Here is a 19,740-nt window from a genome sequence, read left to right as displayed (position 1 = left end):
AACACTGTATCCATGTAGAAGATGTGTTTACTGGACATAGTTAATGGCCAGGTCATAATAGACAAGGGGATTTCACCAAGTCATAAAAAATCAACTAAATCCTAACACAGTTCAATAACCAGATCAGGGACCAGGTCCTTACGGAGGATAGTATTTAGCCAACTCACTGTGAACTGGCTAAATACTATTTCAGTTCAGGACCTGACCACTAGGGGGAAAACCTGGTCCTTACCAGTGATAGTAAATAGCCGACTCAGTGGGAGCTGGCTATTTCCTATCACTGGTGAGGACCAGGTCCTTATGGAGGATAGTATTTAGCCATCTCACTATGAACTGGCTAAATACTATTTCAGTTCAGGACCTGACCACTAGGGGGCAAAAAGGTCCTTCCCGGTGATAGGAAATAGCCAGCTCACACTGAGTCGGCTATTTACTATCACTGGTAAGGACCAGGTCCTTACGGAGTATAGTATTTAGTCACAACCCTTTAAAAACAGCGCAAAGAGCCGTCCACCAATAGCAGACGTCCTCCCGACTAGCAACAGGCGCCACAGCCAATCAAGAAGGCACAGTAGACGTCCAATCACAATCTCTGAAACAGGAACAGGAAGTGCAATCAGACCGCTGGAGCTTGTTGTTTAGGTAGTCTGTTAAACGGGCTTCTATTGGTTGAAACCTTGATAGACATCGTTACCATTTTTTTTTTAGTTGCGCGGTTTCAAGTCGTATGACTGCGCATGCGCATTGCGCCATCGTGTGTCTAAGTAATTTTTGCTGTCAGGGCGCTGCTCTGCATGTGATGTCTGTGCATTTCGATGAGAGGAGCGGGGTGGTGCCATGCAAGACTCCCTGGGGTTGCTGGTACCAGACCATGGAGGAGGTGTTCATTGAAGTCCAGGTGCCCCCTGGTACACAGAGCCGAGATATCCGCTGTAAGCTGGGCATCAGGGAGATAGCACTGAATGTGCGGGACACACACATCCTACAGGTGCTCCATTGGATGATATGGGTGAATGGTGCATGCGTAGCTGTGAGCAGCCAGCTTCTACAAGAGCCCTGCGGTTAGGACTGTCAGAGCTTTACCGATGACAACCAATCAGACGTCACCTTTTATTTTCCCAGTGAAGTTCTGGAAATGAAAGCTGAACTCTGATTGGTTGCATCATGCTCATTGGCAACTTGCATGCCAATGAGCCACAGATAACTTCAAGCATGCTGCAGTGCCGCCACACGTTCACTGGTTTATGCAGTTTATGAAGCCAAATCCTGGCGTGCATTCAAAAAAGAGGACAAGCAGTATCTGCCCAGAGCTATAAACCCCTCCACAATTCCCTGGCCCCTCATACAGACAATACTTACCTGGTCCTCAATGCCTGTGTCCTCCCAGAGCCCTCCACAGCCGTTGTGCAGATCACAACATCCGACGACGGAGGTGAAGCCAATAGCACACCACGAAAGTGACCCACTCCCCTTGCCCGGGTGATGCCACACGTGACGCTAGGGGAGTGGGTTACCCTCATGGCCTGCTAATGGCTGCACCCCCTGTCGCCAGATGTGATCTGCGCAACGGGCGTCGAGGGATCTGGGACAGGTAAGTATTGTCTGTATGAGGGCCCAAGTTACTGCTTTGGGTTGTCCAACTTTTTGGATATTTTTAACTTTCACTAGCAACATGTACTTGTTGGAAAAAGCGATAGTTACCTGCTCCCCGCCCTCTTATTCCGCTCACTGGCCACAATCAGTGGTGCTCTGTCCCTGTCCTGTAAACAGATGGAGTCACGTGTGCTGCTGTAGCCAAAGCATGGCTTCAGCAGCGACGTGTCCCAAATCAGCACATTGTGGCAGGGTCACATTCTGCTTGTTCAGTAAGGCTACTTTCACACTTGCGGCAGTGTGATCCGGCGGGCAGTTCCGTCGTCGGAACTGGCCGCCGGATCCGCCGATCTGCTGCTGCCTGAAAGCATTTGTGAGACTGATCCGGATGCGGATCCGTCTCACAAATGCATTGCAAGGACGGATCCGTCTCTCCGCTTGTCATGCGGACCGACGGATCCGTCTTGTACATTTTTCGCATTTTTACCGATCTGCGCATGCCGGAACGACGGATCCGGCATTCCGGTATTCTGAATGCCGGATCCGGCGCTAATACATTCCTATGGGAAAAAATGCCGGATCCGGCGTTCAGGCATGTCTTCAGTTTTTTTCGCCGGAGAAAAAACCGTAGCATGCTACGGTTTTCTCTTTTGCCTGATCAGTCAAAACGACTGAACTGAAGACATCCCGATGCAAACTGAACGGATTACTCTCCATTCAGAATGCATGGGGAGATGCCTGATCAGTTCTTTTCCAGTATAGAGCCCCTAGGACGGAACTCAATGCCGGAAAAGAAAAACGCTAGTGTGAAAGTACCCTAACCCAGTACTGGGGGTATCTGCGAATGGTTTTGTAATATTATTCAATGTATGTACACCCAGCATGGCCTGGTAGGGACAGGGTTAATCACCCTGTTCCGAGGGCCAGGAGTGAGCTGGTCCTGCTTCCTGACTAAGGCCTTAGGCCTCTTGCCCACAAACATAGGGCTCCTTTCCCGTGCTGCGGACCGCAATTTGCAGTCCGCAAGTCACGGGCACCGACCATGGGGCAGCCGCATGCGGCTCTCGGACCCATCCGTTTAAATGGGGACCGCGATCCGTCCGTTCTGCAAATAGACAGAAAAGTTCTATTTTTTGCACAAGGGAAGCACAGAACAGAACCCCACGGAAGCACTACGGAGTGCTTCCGTTCAGTATCTCCAGATTTGCGGACCCATTCAAGTGACCCGTGTATTGTGGAACCGCCGTATGCAGCCCGCAATATGGCCACGGGAGCGCTACGGCCATGTGAAAGAGGTATCGGTCACATTTCCATGTCCGTTGCATGTCTGTGAAAAAAGCAGTCCATGTGATATCCGTGAAGCATCCATGTTTGGTCCATGTGTCCGTTTTTTTACCATCCTTGTGTCATCAGGAAGGAAGCGTTCTTCCCGACAGTCGGTTGCTCACTCAGTGAAGGAGACCGCTGCATTTACATACATGATTTCCCCCACAGTACGGGGACGAGTGATCACTATTGTGGTCGATCTTCCCCATGCAGAACCATTGTTTCTGGGCAGTAGATCACTGTTTGGACATCATATCTGCTGCCTAGACATTAATTGAGGTGCCTGCAGAACCCTTTAAAGAGGCTTTAGGCCTAAGGTATTGATGTCCTATCCTCAGGATAGGATGTCAGTAATCAGATGGTGGGGGTTCTACACCCGGCACCCCCATCGTTCACACTGTTTGTGGAAGACACCTGCACTAGAACCTATAACGCTGGATGGAGCTGGAAGCAGAAGGCTCTATCCACGGTGTAGTGTCCGGCGCAGGCGTACTGCGGTTCAGTCCTTTCATTTGAATGAGAACTCGGCATGGCCAATATACAGTGAGTTTTCTGCTAATCCTCCGTTATCCTGAAGATGGGATCATCCATATCTGTGTGTATATGTCACAGAACACAGAAAACCTCTTAAATTATTGATTGTCATGTATTTTTCAGGGACGGCTGTATGATTCCACGATAAGCGATGAAAGCACTTGGACATTAGGTGAGACCACCTTCCTTCATAATTGTATGTAAAGAAGTATTAAAGGGGTATTCCCATCTTGCTATTTCATCCTTACCTGCAGCCTGCTATGCTGTTCACTCTTTCCTGCTTCTAAGGGTCCATTCACACATCCGTGTGTGTTTTGCGGATTCGCAAAACACGGACAGCGGCAATGTGTGTTCCGCATTTCACGGACCACACATTGCCGGCACTAAGAGAATATGCCTATTCGAATATGCTATTGCAGTGCTCCAGACAAAAAAAAAATACCTGGTAGACATTGGCTCCTGAACTGAAAAATTTAGGAGCCAAATCAAATTTTTAGTCGCCAAATCGAAACCGAATCAAAATTTTGGTATCGTGACAACGCTACTCCGATCAGATCGGCATAGGGTTGTTTTGATACCAAAATTTTGATTCGCTTTCTTCACCATAAAAAAGTATTGCGATACTCAATACCGTGCAAAAAAAAAAAAAGCCGCATGCATTTTGCATTTTATGAAATGTTCGGCCCATAATAGAACAGTCCTATCCTATTTTTTTGGGGTGACAAGGTGACAAAAAAATGGTGAATGCTCACCGCATAGGAGATAGTTTTTAATAATTTAATAGTTTGGACAGCGCTATGTAATATGTTTATTTATTCTTTATATATTTTATATCTAAAATTGGGAAAGGGGGGATTTAAACTTAATATTTTAGGGTACTTTCACACTAGTGTTTTTCTTTTCCGGCATAGAGTTCCGTCCTAGGGGCTCAATATCGTCAAAGAACTGATCAGGCATATCCCCATGCTTTCTGAATGGAGAGCGATCCGTTCAGGATGCATCAGGATGTCTTCAGTTCAGTCATTTTGACTGATCAGGCAAAAGATAAAACCGCAGCATGCTACGGTTTTATCTCCGGCGAAAAAAAATAATGATGATTTGCCTGAATGCCGGATCCAGCATTTTTTCCCATAGGAATGTATTAGTGCCGGATCTGGCATTCAAAATACCGGAATGCACCTGCACTACATCCGGACCCATTCACTTCTATGGGGCTGTGCACATGAGGGGTGAATTTCACACATCACTTGTGCGTTGAGTGAAAATCGCAGCATGCTCTATGTTGTGTGTTTTTCACGCAACGCAGGCCCCATAGAAGCTAATGGGGCTGCGTGAAAATCGCATAGCATCCACAAGCAAGTGCGGATGCGGTGCGATTTTCACTCATGGTTGCTAGGATGAAAGTCTATTCACTGTATTATTTTCCCTTATAACATGGTTCTAAGGGAAAATAATAGCATTCTTTAATACAGAATGCATAGTAGAAGGTCAATATAATTAACATTGGTGGCGTAGTGTGCCCCCCCCCCCCAACACCCCCCCCCAACACCCCAGCATAATAAACATTGGTGGTGCAGTGTGCCCCCCCTCAATATAATAAACATTGGTGGCGCAGTGGGCAGTGCCAATGAGGGTTAAAATAAAAAAAATTAACTCACCTCCTCCAATTGATCGTCTCCTGTTCTTTCTTCAGGACCTGTCAAAGGACCTGTGGTGACATCACTGTGCTCATCACATGATACATCACATGATTCATCACCATGGTAATGGACCATGTGATGAGCTCAGTGACGTCACCACAGGTCCTGAAGAAAGAACAGGAGACCGGCAGCTACGCGATCAACTGGAGGAGGTGAGTTAATTTTTTTAAAATGATTTTTTACCCCTCATTGGCACTTCCCACTGAGCCACCAATGTTTCTTATACTGGGGTGTTGGGGGGGGCACACTGTGCCACCAATGTTTCTTATACTGGGGTGTTGGGGGGGGGCACACTGTGCCACCAATGTTTCTTATACTGGGGTGTTGGGGGGGGGCACACTGTGCCACCAATGTTTCTTATACTGGGTGTGTTGGGGGGGGCACACTGTGCCACCAATGTTTCTTATACTGGGGTGTGTGGGGGGGGGCACACTGTGCCACCAATGTTTCTTATACTGGGGTGTTGGGGGGGCACACTGTGCCACCAATGTTTCTTATACTGGGGTGTTGGGGGGGCACACTGTGCCACCAATGTTTCTTATACTGGGGTGTTGGGGGGGCACACTGTGCCACCAATGTTTCTTATACTGGGGTGTTGGGGGGGGCACACTGTGCCACCAATGTTTCTTATACTGGGGTGTTGGGGGGGGGCACACTGTGCCACCAATGTTTCTTATACTGGGGTGTTGGGGGGGGCACACTGTGCACCAATGTTTCTTATACTGGGGTGTTGGGGGGGGGAGGGCACACTGTGCCACAATGTTTCTTATACTGGGGTGTTGGGGTGGGGGCACACTGTGCCACCAATGTTTCTTATACTGGGGTGTTGGGGGGGCACACTGTGCACCAATTTTCTTATACTGGGGTGTTGGGGGGGGGGGGAGGGCACACTGTGCCACCAATGTTTCTTATACTGGGGTGTTGGGGGGCACACTGTGCCACCAATAGTTTCTTATACTGGGGTGTTGGGGGGGGCACACTGTGCCACCAATGTTTCTTATACTGGGGTGTTGGGGGGGCACACTGTGCCACCAATGTTTCTTATACTGGGGTGTTGGGGGGGGCACACTGTGCCACCAATGTTTCTTATACTGGGTGTTGGGGGGGGGGCACACTGTGCCACCAATGTTTCTTATACTGGGGTGTTGGGGGGGGGGGCACACTATGCAGGGAGTCTAAGGCTACTTTCACACTAGCGTTCGGGTTTCCGTTCGTGAGCTCCGTTTGAAGGAGCTCACGAGCGGACCCGAACGCAGCCGTCCAGCCCTGATGCAGTCTGAATGGAGGCGGATCCGCTCAGACTGCATCAGTCTGGCGGCGTTCAGCCTCCGCTCCGCTCGCCTCCGCACGGACAGGCGGACAGCTGAACGCTGCTTGCAGCGTTCGGGTGTCCGCCTGGCCGTTCGGAGGCGTGCGGATCCGTGCGGATCCGTCCAGACTTTCAATGTAAGTCAATGGGGACGGATCCGTTTGAAGATGCCACAATGTGGCTCAATCTTCAAGCGGATCCGTCCCCCATTGACTTTACATTGAAAGTCTGGACGGATCCGTCCCAGGCTATTTTCACACTTAGCTTTTTTTTGCTAATATAATGCAGACGGATCCGTTCTGAACGGAGCCTCCGTCTGCATTATTATGAGCGGATCCGTTCAGAACGGATCCGCCCGAACGCTAGTGTGAAAGTAGCCTAAGAAAGAATCAAATGAGTCACAAGTCGGATCTTTAGTTCTTTTCACCTGTGACTCATTCGATTCTTTCTCCCTGTACTTGTCAGTGACTCAGAGCTGCTAGTGCTCGCCTTGCCTTGCCTCAGCTCTGATTGGTTGGTGGGCGGGGCTGGCAGAAGCAGCTTCCACTCTAGGATCAGATTACACTCCTCCCGAGCCCCTCCCCTCCCTGCTGCCAGCGTCTCTGCTATTGTGTGACTCAGACTCAAGAACATCGGTGGCAGAGAACTATCAGCTCCTGTGCCCGCCGCTGTTCAGCTGCAGAGCTGCCGCGGAGGGTCTAGTCGCAAATGGCGACAAGACTAAAAAGTCTTGTCGCCATTTGTAAAATCTAAGTCGCATTGGCGACTATTTTGGTCGCCATCTGGAGCCCTGCATTGTGGACAAGAATAGGACATGTTCTATTTTTATCAGGATCGGAAGTGCAGGTAGGCAATTCCGGATCGGGGCCGCAAGAAGTGTATAGGTCCGCAATTCCGTATCTCAAAATGCGGAATGGAATTGCGGATGTGTGACTGGAGCCTCAGGCTGGGCAGGCTTAGGCAGTTTGAGTGGCCGGCCACACCTCTGTATGACATCACACTGAGAAGTCAGTCCTTGTGTGCTCATTCATGTGGATCGTATGAGTCATCAGTCTGGGAGCCTGCAGTGTCTGTTCAGCCCATCCCCCCTGCTAGGGAATCATCAGAGAGCCATGGGAAGTGACCGAAGACAGTAACATGTGGCTGTCCTGCACAGTTTTACACACAAAATCTCAGTCTTATATTTTACAAACCCATTCTGGGCAGCAAAAATTATAATTCCATATTATACATTAGCCCAAAAGCATGTTAGCTAGTAGACTTATAATCTTTGCTTTTGACTCCCATAAAACATGACCAACCCCCACCTACCGGCACTGATGCTGATTTGTTTCCATTACAGCTGAACTACAGTTGTGTATAAACCTGTGCTACATCTGTCAATTCCCTTCCACCAGTAGCACTGTGGCTGAACAGCTTTATATACTACCCTGCTACATCTGTCTTTTTATCTCTCCCCCAAGCACTGTGGATGAACTGCTTCATATACAGCTCTGCTACATCTGTCTATTTATCTCTCCCCCAAGCACTGTGGATGAACTGCTTCATATACAGCTCTGCTACATCTGTCTATTTATCTCTCCCCCAAGCATTGTGGCTGAACCGCCTCATATACAGCCCTGCTACATCTGTCTTTTTATCTCTCCCCCAAGCACTGTGGCTGAACAGCTTTATATACTACCCTGCTACATCTGTCTATTTATCTCTCCCCCAAGCATTGTGGCTGAACCGCCTCATATACAGCCCTGCTACATCTGTCTTTTTATCTCTCCCCCAAGCACTGTGGATGAACTGCTTCATATACAGCTCTGCTACATCTGTCTATTTATCTCTCCCCCAAGCACTGTGGCAGAACCGCCTCATATACAGCTCTGCTACATCTGTCTATTTATCTCTCCCCCAAGCATTGTGGCTGAACCGCCTCATATACAGCCCTGCTACATCTGTCTTTTTATCTCTCCCCCAAGCACTGTGGCTGAACAGCTTTATATACTACCCTGCTACATCTGTCTATTTATCTCTCCCCCAAGCATTGTGGCTGAACCGCCTCATATACAGCCCTGCTACATCTGTCTTTTTATCTCTCCCCCAAGCACTGTGGCTGAACAGCTTTATATACTACCCTGCTACATCTGTCTATTTATCTCTCCCCCAAGCATTGTGGCTGAACCGCCTCATATACAGCCCTGCTACATCTGTCTTTTTATCTCTCCCCCAAGCACTGTGGATGAACTGCTTCATATACAGCCCTGCTACATCTGTCTTTTTATCTCTCCCCCAAGCACTGTGGATGAACTGCTTCATATACAGCTCTGCTACATCTGTCTATTTATCTCTCCCCCAAGCACTGTGGATGAACTGCTTCATATACAGCTCTGCTACATCTGTCTATTTATCTCTCCCCCAAGCATTGTGGCTGAACCGCCTCATATACAGCCCTGCTACATCTGTCTTTTTATCTCTCCCCCAAGCACTGTGGCTGAACAGCTTTATATACTACCCTGCTACATCTGTCTATTTATCTCTCCCCCAAGCATTGTGGCTGAACCGCCTCATATACAGCCCTGCTACATCTGTCTTTTTATCTCTCCCCCAAGCACTGTGGATGAACTGCTTCATATACAGCTCTGCTACATCTGTCTATTTATCTCTCCCCCAAGCACTGTGGCAGAACCGCCTCATATACAGCTCTGCTACATCTGTCTATTTATCTCTCCCCCAAGCATTGTGGCTGAACCGCCTCATATACAGCCCTGCTACATCTGTCTTTTTATCTCTCCCCCAAGCACTGTGGCTGAACAGCTTTATATACTACCCTGCTACATCTGTCTATTTATCTCTCCCCCAAGCATTGTGGCTGAACCGCCTCATATACAGCCCTGCTACATCTGTCTTTTTATCTCTCCCCCAAGCATTGTGGATGAACTGCTTCATATACAGCTCTGCTACATCTGTCTATTTATCTCTCCCCCAAGCACTGTGGCAGAACCGCCTCATATACAGCTCTGCTACATCTGTCTATTTATCTCTCCCCCAAGCATTGTGGCAGAACCGCCTCATATACAGCCCTGCTACATCTATCTTTTTATCTCTCCCCCAAGCACTGTGGATGAACTGCTTCATATACAGCTCTGCTACATCTGTCTATTTATCTCTCCCCCAAGCACTGTGGCAGAACCGCCTCATATACACTCTGCTACATCTGTCTTTTTATCTCTTCCCCCAAGCACTGTGGATGAACTGCTTCATATACAGCTCTGCTACATCTGTCTATTTATCTCTCCCCCAAGCACTGTGGCAGAACCGCCTCATATACACTCTGCTACATCTGTCTATTTATCTCTCCCCCAAGCACTGTGGCAGAATCGCCTCATATACAGCCCTGCTACATCTGTCTTTTTATCTCTTCCCCCAAGCACTGTGGATGAACTGCTTCATATACAGCTCTGCTACATCTGTCTATTTATCTCTCCACCAAGCACTGTGGCAGAACCGCCTCATATACAGCTCTGCTACATCTGTCTTCCCCTCCCCACAAGCACTGTGGCTGAACAGCTTTCAGTACAGCTCTGCTACATAAAATTGTCCCTCCACTAAATAAAATTGTCCTCCATTGTCCCTCCACTCTTCTCCGATCGCTCCAATGCAAACCCCCTCTGTGCCCAGCTTGATCCAGAGCCCGCGCTGCATACATTTTTTTCAGTATGAGATGACTGTTTGTTTTAATTGGTACTATTTTGGGGGGCTTGGTATTACACTTTTTGTGATGTAAGGTGACAAAAAATGGCTTTTTGAAGTAAGAAAACAAACATATATTTTAGGGTCTCCATTGTCTGAGAGTAATAGATTTTTTATTTTTTGACCGATTATCTTAGGTAAGGGCTAATTTTTTTTGCAGGATGAGATGGCGGTTTGATTGGTACTAATTTTGGGGCATACGCCTTTTTGATCGCTTGGTATTACGCTTTTTGTGATGTAAGGTGACAAAAAATTGCTTTTTTTGGCACAGGTTTTATTCATTTTTTTTATGGTGTTCACCTGAGGGGTTAGGTCTTATGATATTTTTATACAGCAGGTTCTTACGGACGCGGCAATACCTAATATGTATACTTTTTGTTATTTATTTTACTTTAACACAATAAAAGCATTTTTACAAGAAAAAAGTGTCTCCGTGGTCAGAGCCATTTATTTTTATTTTTTGGGGCGATTGTCTCATGTAGGGGCTCATTTTTTGCGGGATGAGGTGACTGTTTATTGGTATCATTTTGGCGGGCATATGACTTTTTGGATCACTTTTGTGACCTTTTTTGGGAAGTGAGGTGGGCAAAATTTCAATTTCATCATCACTTTTTTGTTTTATGACATTCACCGTGCGGGGAAAGTAACATGACCCTTTCATAGATCAGGTCGTTACGGACGCGGTGATATCAAACGTGTGTAGTGTATTTTTTTTATTTTTTATCAGTGATAAATGTGCTGCTATAAGAAGAAATCAATTTATTTTTTATTTTTACCCAGACCCACTTGGTTCTTGAAGATCCTGTGGGTCTGATGCCTATATAATACCCTACAGTACACTATATAGTAGGGATGTATTGGTATCGGGGCCGATACAGGACATTTGCACGAGTACTTGTACTCGTGCAAATGTCGCCGATACCTCATGGCCGTGCAGCGGGTCTCGTGTCCCAGATCAGCTGTGGCGGCGGCTGCGTGACCCATCTTCTCTTTTGGATGGTGGCGTGTCCAATCTTCACTTTTGGGCGGCGGTGGCGCTGCTCCCAGCCGATCAGCGTGGGGACAGCAGCGTGTCCCAGCTGATCGGCGTGGGGACAGCAGCGTGTCCCAGCTGATCGGCGCGGGGACGGGACTTCTGGGCGGCGGTGTTTCAAGTCCCATACGGTTGCCTAGCACTGGGAGGAAGTTAAAGCCACCTCCTCCGAGTACTCTGGTGCATCTGCATGGGAAGGATTGCAGCAGGCCAGGTGGGTATGGTGCATGAAATGGAGGAGAAATTCAGTTAATTTCTCTCCATTTCATGTTAAAACAGACAAACAGTGAATAATAAAATAAGGTGCGGGGGATGGGCATATAATAGCGATCCCCAACCAGTGTGCCTCCAGCTGTTCAAAACTATACCTCCCAGCATGCCCCCACAGCCAAAGTTTTTCAACAGCTGGAGGCACATTGGTTGGGAAACACTGTTATATGCCCATTTATTAACCCTTGTACAAAGGAAAAGTAAAGCAGTTGTCCATAGCAACCAAATTCCAGATTATTATCAGCAACTCCACCGCTGTTTCTTTGTACAAGGTTTGATAAATCTCCCCTATGACTAAATTAAATTGGAATTTGCTGTAAAATATTACCACACCATAATTGGTATCGGTGAGTACTTAAATAAAAGTATCGGTACTCATTCTCGGTCTTAAAAAAATGGTATTGGGACATCCCTACTTTATAGTGTACTGTAGTGTATTGGGACATTACACTTAGTCTGATCAGACTTTTGCCTTTAGCAAAAGCCTGATCCGACTCAGCTTTACCATGGCAAGCCGGACACCTGTGAAGGCGTCCGGTTGCCATGGTAACCAATAGCGGCGGATTGGGGGGGGGAGCTCCCTCCCTGTTAACCCCTTCCATATAGCAGTCCCTATGGACCGTGGCATGGAAGGGGTTAAACGGCTGACATCTGTGCCAGCACAAATGTCTGCCGTTTCAAGTAGAGTGTCAGCTATGTGCTGACACTCTTCTAAAACCGTTTAGCCATCCTGAAAATGAGAGAGGGGAGGGCGGGGGATCGCTTGCTCGCTCGCTCAGTGGGGCCATCTATAAAATAAACCGGCACATTGAGTGCTGCAGGCGGGGGAAGGACAACGCGGATCTGTTGCAGTGATGAAAGACGATATGCGCGGCAGCGTGCGCGTACTCTTCTGAATCACCGGCCGCCTGGGTGAAAAGGGAGAACGGTCTGCGCAAGCGCGGTCCATAGATGCGGCTGTGGAGCGGTGGCCTTATCTATGGGTTACCACATCTAAACAATAGGGTAAAAGGGAAGGGAATATATCAAAATGGCTGCATTTTAAATAATAGAAGCAAATTGCAAAAATGATATATGGCACTAGTGTAAACTTTTGACATATGATCTTGCAGATGGGAATACCCCTTTAACATGTGACCCATTATTAATTTTCACTGTTATGAGCAATAATATCCACTGCCATATCTTCAGTGTCTGTTGCAAATAATGGAAAGGAGCCGCTGTTTTGTATGTGGCACTTGTCCTGTCTTGCGTCTTTTCTAAAACTCAGCCAGTCACTACAGACCATAGGTCTAAAGGTGATCAAAATGGAGGATTTTAACTGAATTGAGCGTTCCTCTGCTGAAGTTTGACAACAACAGATAACAGAGCGTTATCATTTGAAAAAGAAGTCGTCCGCCTTTAATATTTTCATCTTATAGTCAGTAGAATTGTCTCGATGCCAAAATTTTGATTCGGTTTCGATACCATAAAAAAGTATTGCGCTACTCGATACCATTCAATTCCACGCAAAAAAAAAAAAAAAACAATGCGCGCATTTCGCATTTCATGGAACGTTCGCCCCATAATAGACCAGTCCTATCATAGATCAGTCCTTTTCTGACGTTGCGATATGTAATATGTTTATTTATTGTTTATATATTTTATATGTAAAATTGGGAAAGTAGGTGATTTATACTTAATATTTTGGTGTGCCATTTTTCACCTTAGGCTACTTTCACACTTGCGTTCAGAGCGGATCCTTCTGGTGTCTGCACAGACGGATCCGCTCCTATAATGCAGACGATGGGCTCCGTTCAGAACGGATCCGTCTGCATTATATTTCAGAAAAATTTCTAAGTGTGAAAGTTAGTCAGACGGATCCATCCAGACTTTACATTGAAAGTCTGGACGGATCCGTTTGGCTCCACACGGCCAGGCGGACACCCGAACGCTGCAAACCTTACCGGATACCTGATGTACCGGTGTGCCAAATTTGGTGAAGATCGGTCGAGTCGTTTGCATAACGAACAGACGTCCAGACAGAAACTCATTTTTTATATATATATATATATACACATCTTTTTTTTATATTAATCAAAATTGACGGAAATTTTTGCAAAAAATGACATTTTTCACTTTCGGTTGTAAAATTTTTCAAATAAAACTACATGTATAGATACATTTTTCTCTAAATTTAGTGTTCTACATGTCTTTGATAAAAAAAAAAATGCAATAAGTGTATATTTATTGGTTTGGGTAAAAGTTATAGCGTTTACAAACTATGGTGCAAAAATTTGAATTTACGCACTGACTTTCTGAGCACCTGTCATGTTTCCTGAGGTTCTACAATGCCCAGACAGTAGAAACACCCCACAAATTACCCCATTTCAGAAAGTAGACACCCTTAGGCTACTTTCACACCTGAGTTCGATCGGATCCGTTCTGAACGGATCCGCTCATATTAATGCAGACGGTGGCTCAGTTCAGAACGGATCCGTCTGCATTATAACTTAGAAAAATTTTCTAAGTGTGAAAGTAGCCTGAGCGGATCCGTTCAGACTTTACATTGAAAGTCAATGGGGGATGGATCCGCTTGAAGATTGAGCCATATGGTGTCATCTTCAAGCGGATCCGTCCCCATTGACTTACATTGTAAGTCGGAACGGATCCGCTCGCCTCCGCACGGCAAGGCGGACACCCGAACGTTGCTTGCAGTGTTCAGGTGTCCGCTCACTGAGCGGAGCGGAGGCTGAGCGCTGGCAGGCGGATGCATTCTCAGTGGATCCGCCTCCACTGAGAATGCATTAGGGCCAGACGGCTGCGTTCAGGGCCGCTCGTGAGCCCCTTCAAACGGAGCTCACGAGCGGACACCTGAACGCAGGTGTGAAAGGAGTCTAAGGTATTCGCTGATGGGCATAGTGAGTTCATGGAAGTTTTTATGTTTTGTCACAAGTTAGCGGAAAATAATTTTTTATTTTATTTTTTTCTTACAAAGTCTCATATTCCACTAACTTGTGACAAAAAATAAAATGTTACATGAACTCACCATACCCCTCACGGAATACCTTGGGGTGTCTTCTTTCCAAAATGGGGTCACTTGTGGAGTATTTATACTGCCCTGGCATTTTAGGGGCCCTAAAGCGTGAGAAGAAGTCTGGAATATATATAGCTAAAAAATGTTATGCATTTGAATTCTGTGAGGTTCATGTGAGATTTTATTTTTTTGTCACAAGTTAGTGGAATATGTGACTTTGTAAGAAAAAAAATAATAAATAAATAAGTTTCTGCTAACTTGTGCCAAAAAAAAAAAATCTTCTATGAACTCGCTATGCCCCTCAACAGTGATCTTTATAGCGCCGCATCGATTTTACGGTGTTTTTGCAGTGATCAGAAAAAAAAAATTCTGTCACTGCAGTGGGGCGGACTAAACGCAAGTGTGCGCACAAGATCATGCCTGATCGGGCGAACACTGCGTCTTTTGTAGAGCCTATAGAACATGTCCTATTCTTGGCCGCAATTGCGGACAAGAAAAGGCATTTTCTATATAGTTCTGGCAATGTGTGGATCCGCAAAATGCGGAAAGCACATTGCCGGTGTCTGTGTTTTTCAGATCCGTGGTGTCCGTGTTTTGCGGATCCGCAAAACACATACGGACATCTGAATGGAGCCTTACAGGGGGGTGATCAATTACTGGGTGATCAGGGAGTCTATATGGGGTGATCAGGGGTTAATAAGTGACAGGGGGGGTGTAGTGTGGTGATTGGTGCTACTTACAGAGCTGCCTGTGTCCTCTGGTGGTCGATCCAAGCAAAAGGGCCCACCAGAGGACCAGGTAGCAGGTATATCAGACGCTGTTAACAAAACAGCGCCTGATATGCCTTTCAAGGGTTAAAAAATCGCATCTACAGCCTGCCAGCAAATGATCGCCACTGGCAGGCTGTAGATCAACTCGTTTACCTTCTGATCCTGTGAACGTGCGCTCCTGTGAGCGCGCGTTCACGCGTCGTCTCGCGAGATGACGCGTAGATGCGTCAAGGAGGAACAAAGCGACCACCCGCAGGACGCATCCCTGCGTTAGGCGGTCGGGGGGAGGTTAAAAGATATTGACAGTATCCCTATAACAGTGACCTCTACAGTACCCCGCCCCACTGTCTGCTGAGCTGTATATCTAATCCTATCATGTGTGATACTGTCTGCTGAGCTGTGTATCTAATCCTATCCTATGTGATACTGTCTGCTGAGCTGTGTATCAAATCCTATCCTGTGTGATACTGTCTGTTGAGCTGTGTATCAAATCCTATCCTGTGTGATACTGCCTGCTGAGCTGTGTATCAAATCCTATCCTATGTGATACTGCCTGCTGAGCTGTGTATCTAATCCTATCCTATGTGATACTGTCTGCTGAGCTGTGTATCTAATCCTATCCTATGTGATACTGTCTGCTGAGCTGTGTATCAAATCCTATCCTATGTGATACTGTCTGCTGAGCTGTGTATCTAATCCTATCCTATGTGATACTGTCTGCTGAGCTGTGTATCTAATCCTATCCTATGTGATACTGTCTGCTGAGCTGTGTATCTAATCCTATCCTATGTGATACTGTCTGCTGAGCTGTGTATCAAATCCTATCCTATGTGATACTGTCTGCTGAGCTGTGTATCTAATCCTATCCTATGTGATACTGTCTGCTGAGCTGTGTATCAAATCCTATCCTATGTGATACTGTCTGCTGAGCTGTGTATCTAATCCTATCCTATGTGATACTGTCTGCTGAGCTGTGTATCAAATCCTATCCTATGTGATACTGTCTGCTGAGCTGTGTATCTAATCCTATCCTATGTGATACTGTCTGCTGAGCTGTGTATCAAATCCTATCCTATGTGATACTGTCTGCTGAGCTGTGTATCTAATCCTATCCTATGTGATACTGTCTGCTGAGCTGTGTATTAAATCCTATCCTATGTGATACTGCCTGCTGAGCTGTGTATCTAATATCCTATCCTGTGTGATACTGCTGCTGAGCTGTGTATCTAATCCTATCCTGTGTGATACTGGCTCTGCCAGCTGTGTATCTAATATCCTATCCTGTGTGATACTGCCTGCTGAGCTGTGTATCTAATATCCTATCCTGTGTGATACTGTCCTGCCAGGCGGTGTATCTATATCCTCATCCTGTGTGGATACTGTCTGCCAAGCGTGTAATCTAATAATCCTGTGTGATACTGACTGCTGAGCTGTATAATCCCTTATCTGTGGTGGATACTGCCTGCTGAGCTGTGTATCTAATATCCTATTCTGTGTGATACTGTCTGCTGAGCTGTGTAATCTAATCCTATCCTGGTGTGATACTGCATGACTGAGCTGTGTATTAATCCTATCCTTGTGTGATACTGCCTGCTGAGCTGTTGTATCTAATATCCTATTGCTTGTGTGATACTGTCCTGCTGAGCTGTGTATCTAATCCTATCCTGTGTGATACTGTCTGCCAAGCTGTGTATCTAATATCCTATCCTGTGTGATACTGCCTGCTGAGATGTGTATCTAATACTATCCTTTGTGATACTGTCTGCTGAGCTGTGTATCTAATATCCTATTCTGTGTGATACTGTCTGCTGAGCTGTGTATCTAATCCTATCCTGTGTGAAAACCTGGTAAATTAAATGTGAACTTATATTGGTTGATACACTTCAGATGACTGAATATTTAAGGACCTGCGAACTGCTAAAACCTGTGATCAGTTGTTATGGAAACCTGGAGTAGGACCTGCGAGCTTCTATTGGCTGATAAGGGACATATGACCGTGTGTATGTCAGTTGGCATATGAAGAGAAAGACTTGTAGGCTTGTATTGGCTAATGCAGGTAATTTTTGGGGAATATCTCAGAAACGGTAAGTCCTAGAGAGCTGAGACCCGGTCTAAAACCTTCCCGGACACCTGATGTAACTGCGTGCCACATTTGTTGAAGATTGTTTCAGTCGTTTGGTCGTACATAAAGAACAGACAGACGTCCAGACAGACAGAAACTAATTTTTATATATATGCACACACAATTCTAGTTACATAAAACTTCTACCTGGAGATCTAGGAGCAGTTCTTGTCGACCTCTGTATGTGAATGGCACTGTGTGATAGTTGTACGGTGATTGTTGGTATGTGCATGCTAAATAAATAAATGCAAAAACATTAAAGGGGTTCTGCATTTTCAATCAACTGATGATCTATCCTCTGGATAGATCATCAGCTTCTGATCGGCCGGGGTCCGACACCCGGGACCCCCGCCGATCAGCTGTTTGAGAAGACAGCAGCGCCGCGGCCTTCTCACTGTTTACCGCCAGGCCGCCAGCCCACTGACGTCACGACTTGTATCAACTAGAGTGGGCGCGGCTAAGCTCTGTTCACTTGAATGGAGCTTAGCCGCGCCCACTCTAGTTGATACAAGTCGTGACGTCAGTGGGCGGGCAGCCCGGCGGTAAACAGTGAGAATGCTGCTGGAGCGCCGCTGTCTTCTCAAACAGCTGATCGGCGGGGGTCCCGGGTGTCGGACCCCCGCCGATCAGAAGCTGATGATCTATCCAGAGGATAGATCATCAGTTAAATGAAAGTGCAGAACCCCTTTAAGTCATTTTAAACAAAAATATGTTGTTGTTTTTTGTTTGATGAAGAGGACAAAAAACTAATCCGAATAGTATTAACCAAGTCCAACCGGGATGCTGGCAATTGCTGGCCATCTTTACTAGAAGGAGAGTATTCTGCTGATCCTTGGGTTCAAGATGAGATGCAAAAGAAACTGACACTGGAGAGATTCCAGAGAGAGGTGATGATGTAAAATATTTATTTGCACAATAATTAAAGGGGTTGTCCGGGTTCAGAGCTGGGTTGTCCGGGTTCAGGGCACAGGCTCTTGTGTTTTCAATAACACACTGCCGGGCGGTAACTTCCGCCCAGCGGCGTGTTCGGTGACGTCACCGGCTCTGAGGGGCGGGCTTTAGCTCTGCCCTAGCCGTTTTACTGGCTAGGGCAGAGCCAAATCCCGCCCATCAGTGCCGGTGACGTCACCGGGCTGCCTGTCAGCCCCATGGTGAGCCCGGTTCGTCACCGGAACTCAGAAAAATACCTTTGCCCTGCGCGATTTAGCGCAGGGCAAAGGAGAGCATCGGAGCATGAACTGCTCCGATGCTCATGTCAGGGGGGCTGCCTGGGTGAAAATGGAGGTATGTCCAGGTTCAGCTCTGAACCTGGACAACCCCTTTAAGTCTTTCATCAGGATTTAAATATTGATGACCTATCCTTAGGATGGGTCATCTAATGTGATCAGGAGTTCAGCTGTTTGAAGAGGCCGCAGATTTCTGGTGGGCAGTGCAGCTTTCTCACAGCCCAGCGTCATACATTGTATAATGGGTAAGCGCGGTATTGCAGATCCGTTCACTTGAATCAACTGAGCTGCGCCTAGGCCATGTGACCGATGTATGTGACGTCACTGGTCTAGGACAAGGCCGCAGAGGTCTGTTCAAACAGCTGATTGGCAGGAGTACCGGTGTAATGTTACATTACCCTACTTTTGAGATTTCCCTACCTCGTAACTTGATGTGAGGAGGTGTGCCGAAGTTGTGCCGATCTGCGCATGCGCAAAACGACGGGGAAATCTCACAGCGGAGTTCAGCTGGACACCCGGACACTGTGCATAAATATATTTATTTAACAGAAAAAATGGCCTTTAGATCTCCCTAACCCCACACTGCGCAGGCGCGGAAATCGAATGGATGTTCTGTAGTTAGCCGCGCTTGCGCACTGGGCCGTAATCTCTTCCTATCCTAAGGCTGGTGAGGCTCTCCGGCGCATGCACAGTGTCCAGCTGAACTCCGCTGTGAGATTTCCCTAAACCGTAGTTTTGCACATGCGCAGATCGGCACAACTCCGGCACGCCTCCTCACGTCATTTCTGGTGCGACCGGAAGTTACAAGGTAGAGAAGTCTCATGAAGTAGGGTAATGTAACGTTACACCGGCATTTGGCCTCCCACAATCAGATTTTGATGTCCTATTCTGACAGGTATTGATGACTTATTCTCATGCTTGCTCATGAATGTCAGATTTTTCAGGGTCCGACACCTGGTACCACATCCATTCAGTTATTTCAGGTTGGCACTAGAAACTGTACACTTAGTTCATAGTTTCTGACACCATGGATGGAACCTGCTGCTTCTGGCTCAGTCCACTCTATAGCTCCTGGCGGCTGTCTGAAGCAGCTCATCATGGGG

The 19,740-nt window shown here is 46.8% G+C and overlaps 1 protein-coding gene across 2 annotated transcripts; it reads left to right on the top strand.

Moving 5' to 3' along the window:
* Nucleotides 1-717: 717 nt before the first annotated feature.
* On the top strand, nt 718-18,325 carry LOC122938948 (nudC domain-containing protein 2-like). Of its 2 annotated transcripts, none has more exons than XM_044294833.1 (3): nt 718-988; nt 3,577-3,625; nt 18,147-18,325. In XM_044294833.1, the coding sequence occupies exons 1-3, from the start codon at nt 728-730 to the stop codon at nt 18,308-18,310; spliced, it is 474 nt and encodes a 157-aa protein (XP_044150768.1). In that variant the 5' UTR covers nt 718-727; the 3' UTR covers nt 18,311-18,325. The 2 variants fall into 2 exon arrangements, with proteins under 2 accessions (XP_044150768.1, XP_044150769.1); XM_044294834.1 differs by lacking the exon at nt 18,147-18,325 and adding an exon at nt 17,177-17,199 and having other exon boundaries at nt 719-988.
* Nucleotides 18,326-19,740: the final 1,415 nt, after the last annotated feature.

This window comes from Bufo gargarizans, chromosome 5 (assembly GCF_014858855.1).
Source record: "Bufo gargarizans isolate SCDJY-AF-19 chromosome 5, ASM1485885v1, whole genome shotgun sequence".
NCBI classification, from domain to species: domain Eukaryota; kingdom Metazoa; phylum Chordata; class Amphibia; order Anura; family Bufonidae; genus Bufo; species Bufo gargarizans.
This window is presented reverse-complemented; position numbering and strand designations above follow the sequence as displayed.

Coding starts and splice junctions, on each gene's coding strand:
- LOC122938948 (XM_044294833.1), top strand. CDS start 728: ATGACTGCGCATGCGCATTGCGCCATCGTGTGTCTAAGTAATTTTTGC. Junction 989..3,576: donor GGGACACACACATCCTACAG/GTGCTCCATTGG, acceptor TGTATTTTTCAG/GGACGGCTGTATGATTCCAC. Junction 3,626..18,146: donor TGAAAGCACTTGGACATTAG/GTGAGACCACCT, acceptor TGTTTGATGAAG/AGGACAAAAAACTAATCCGA.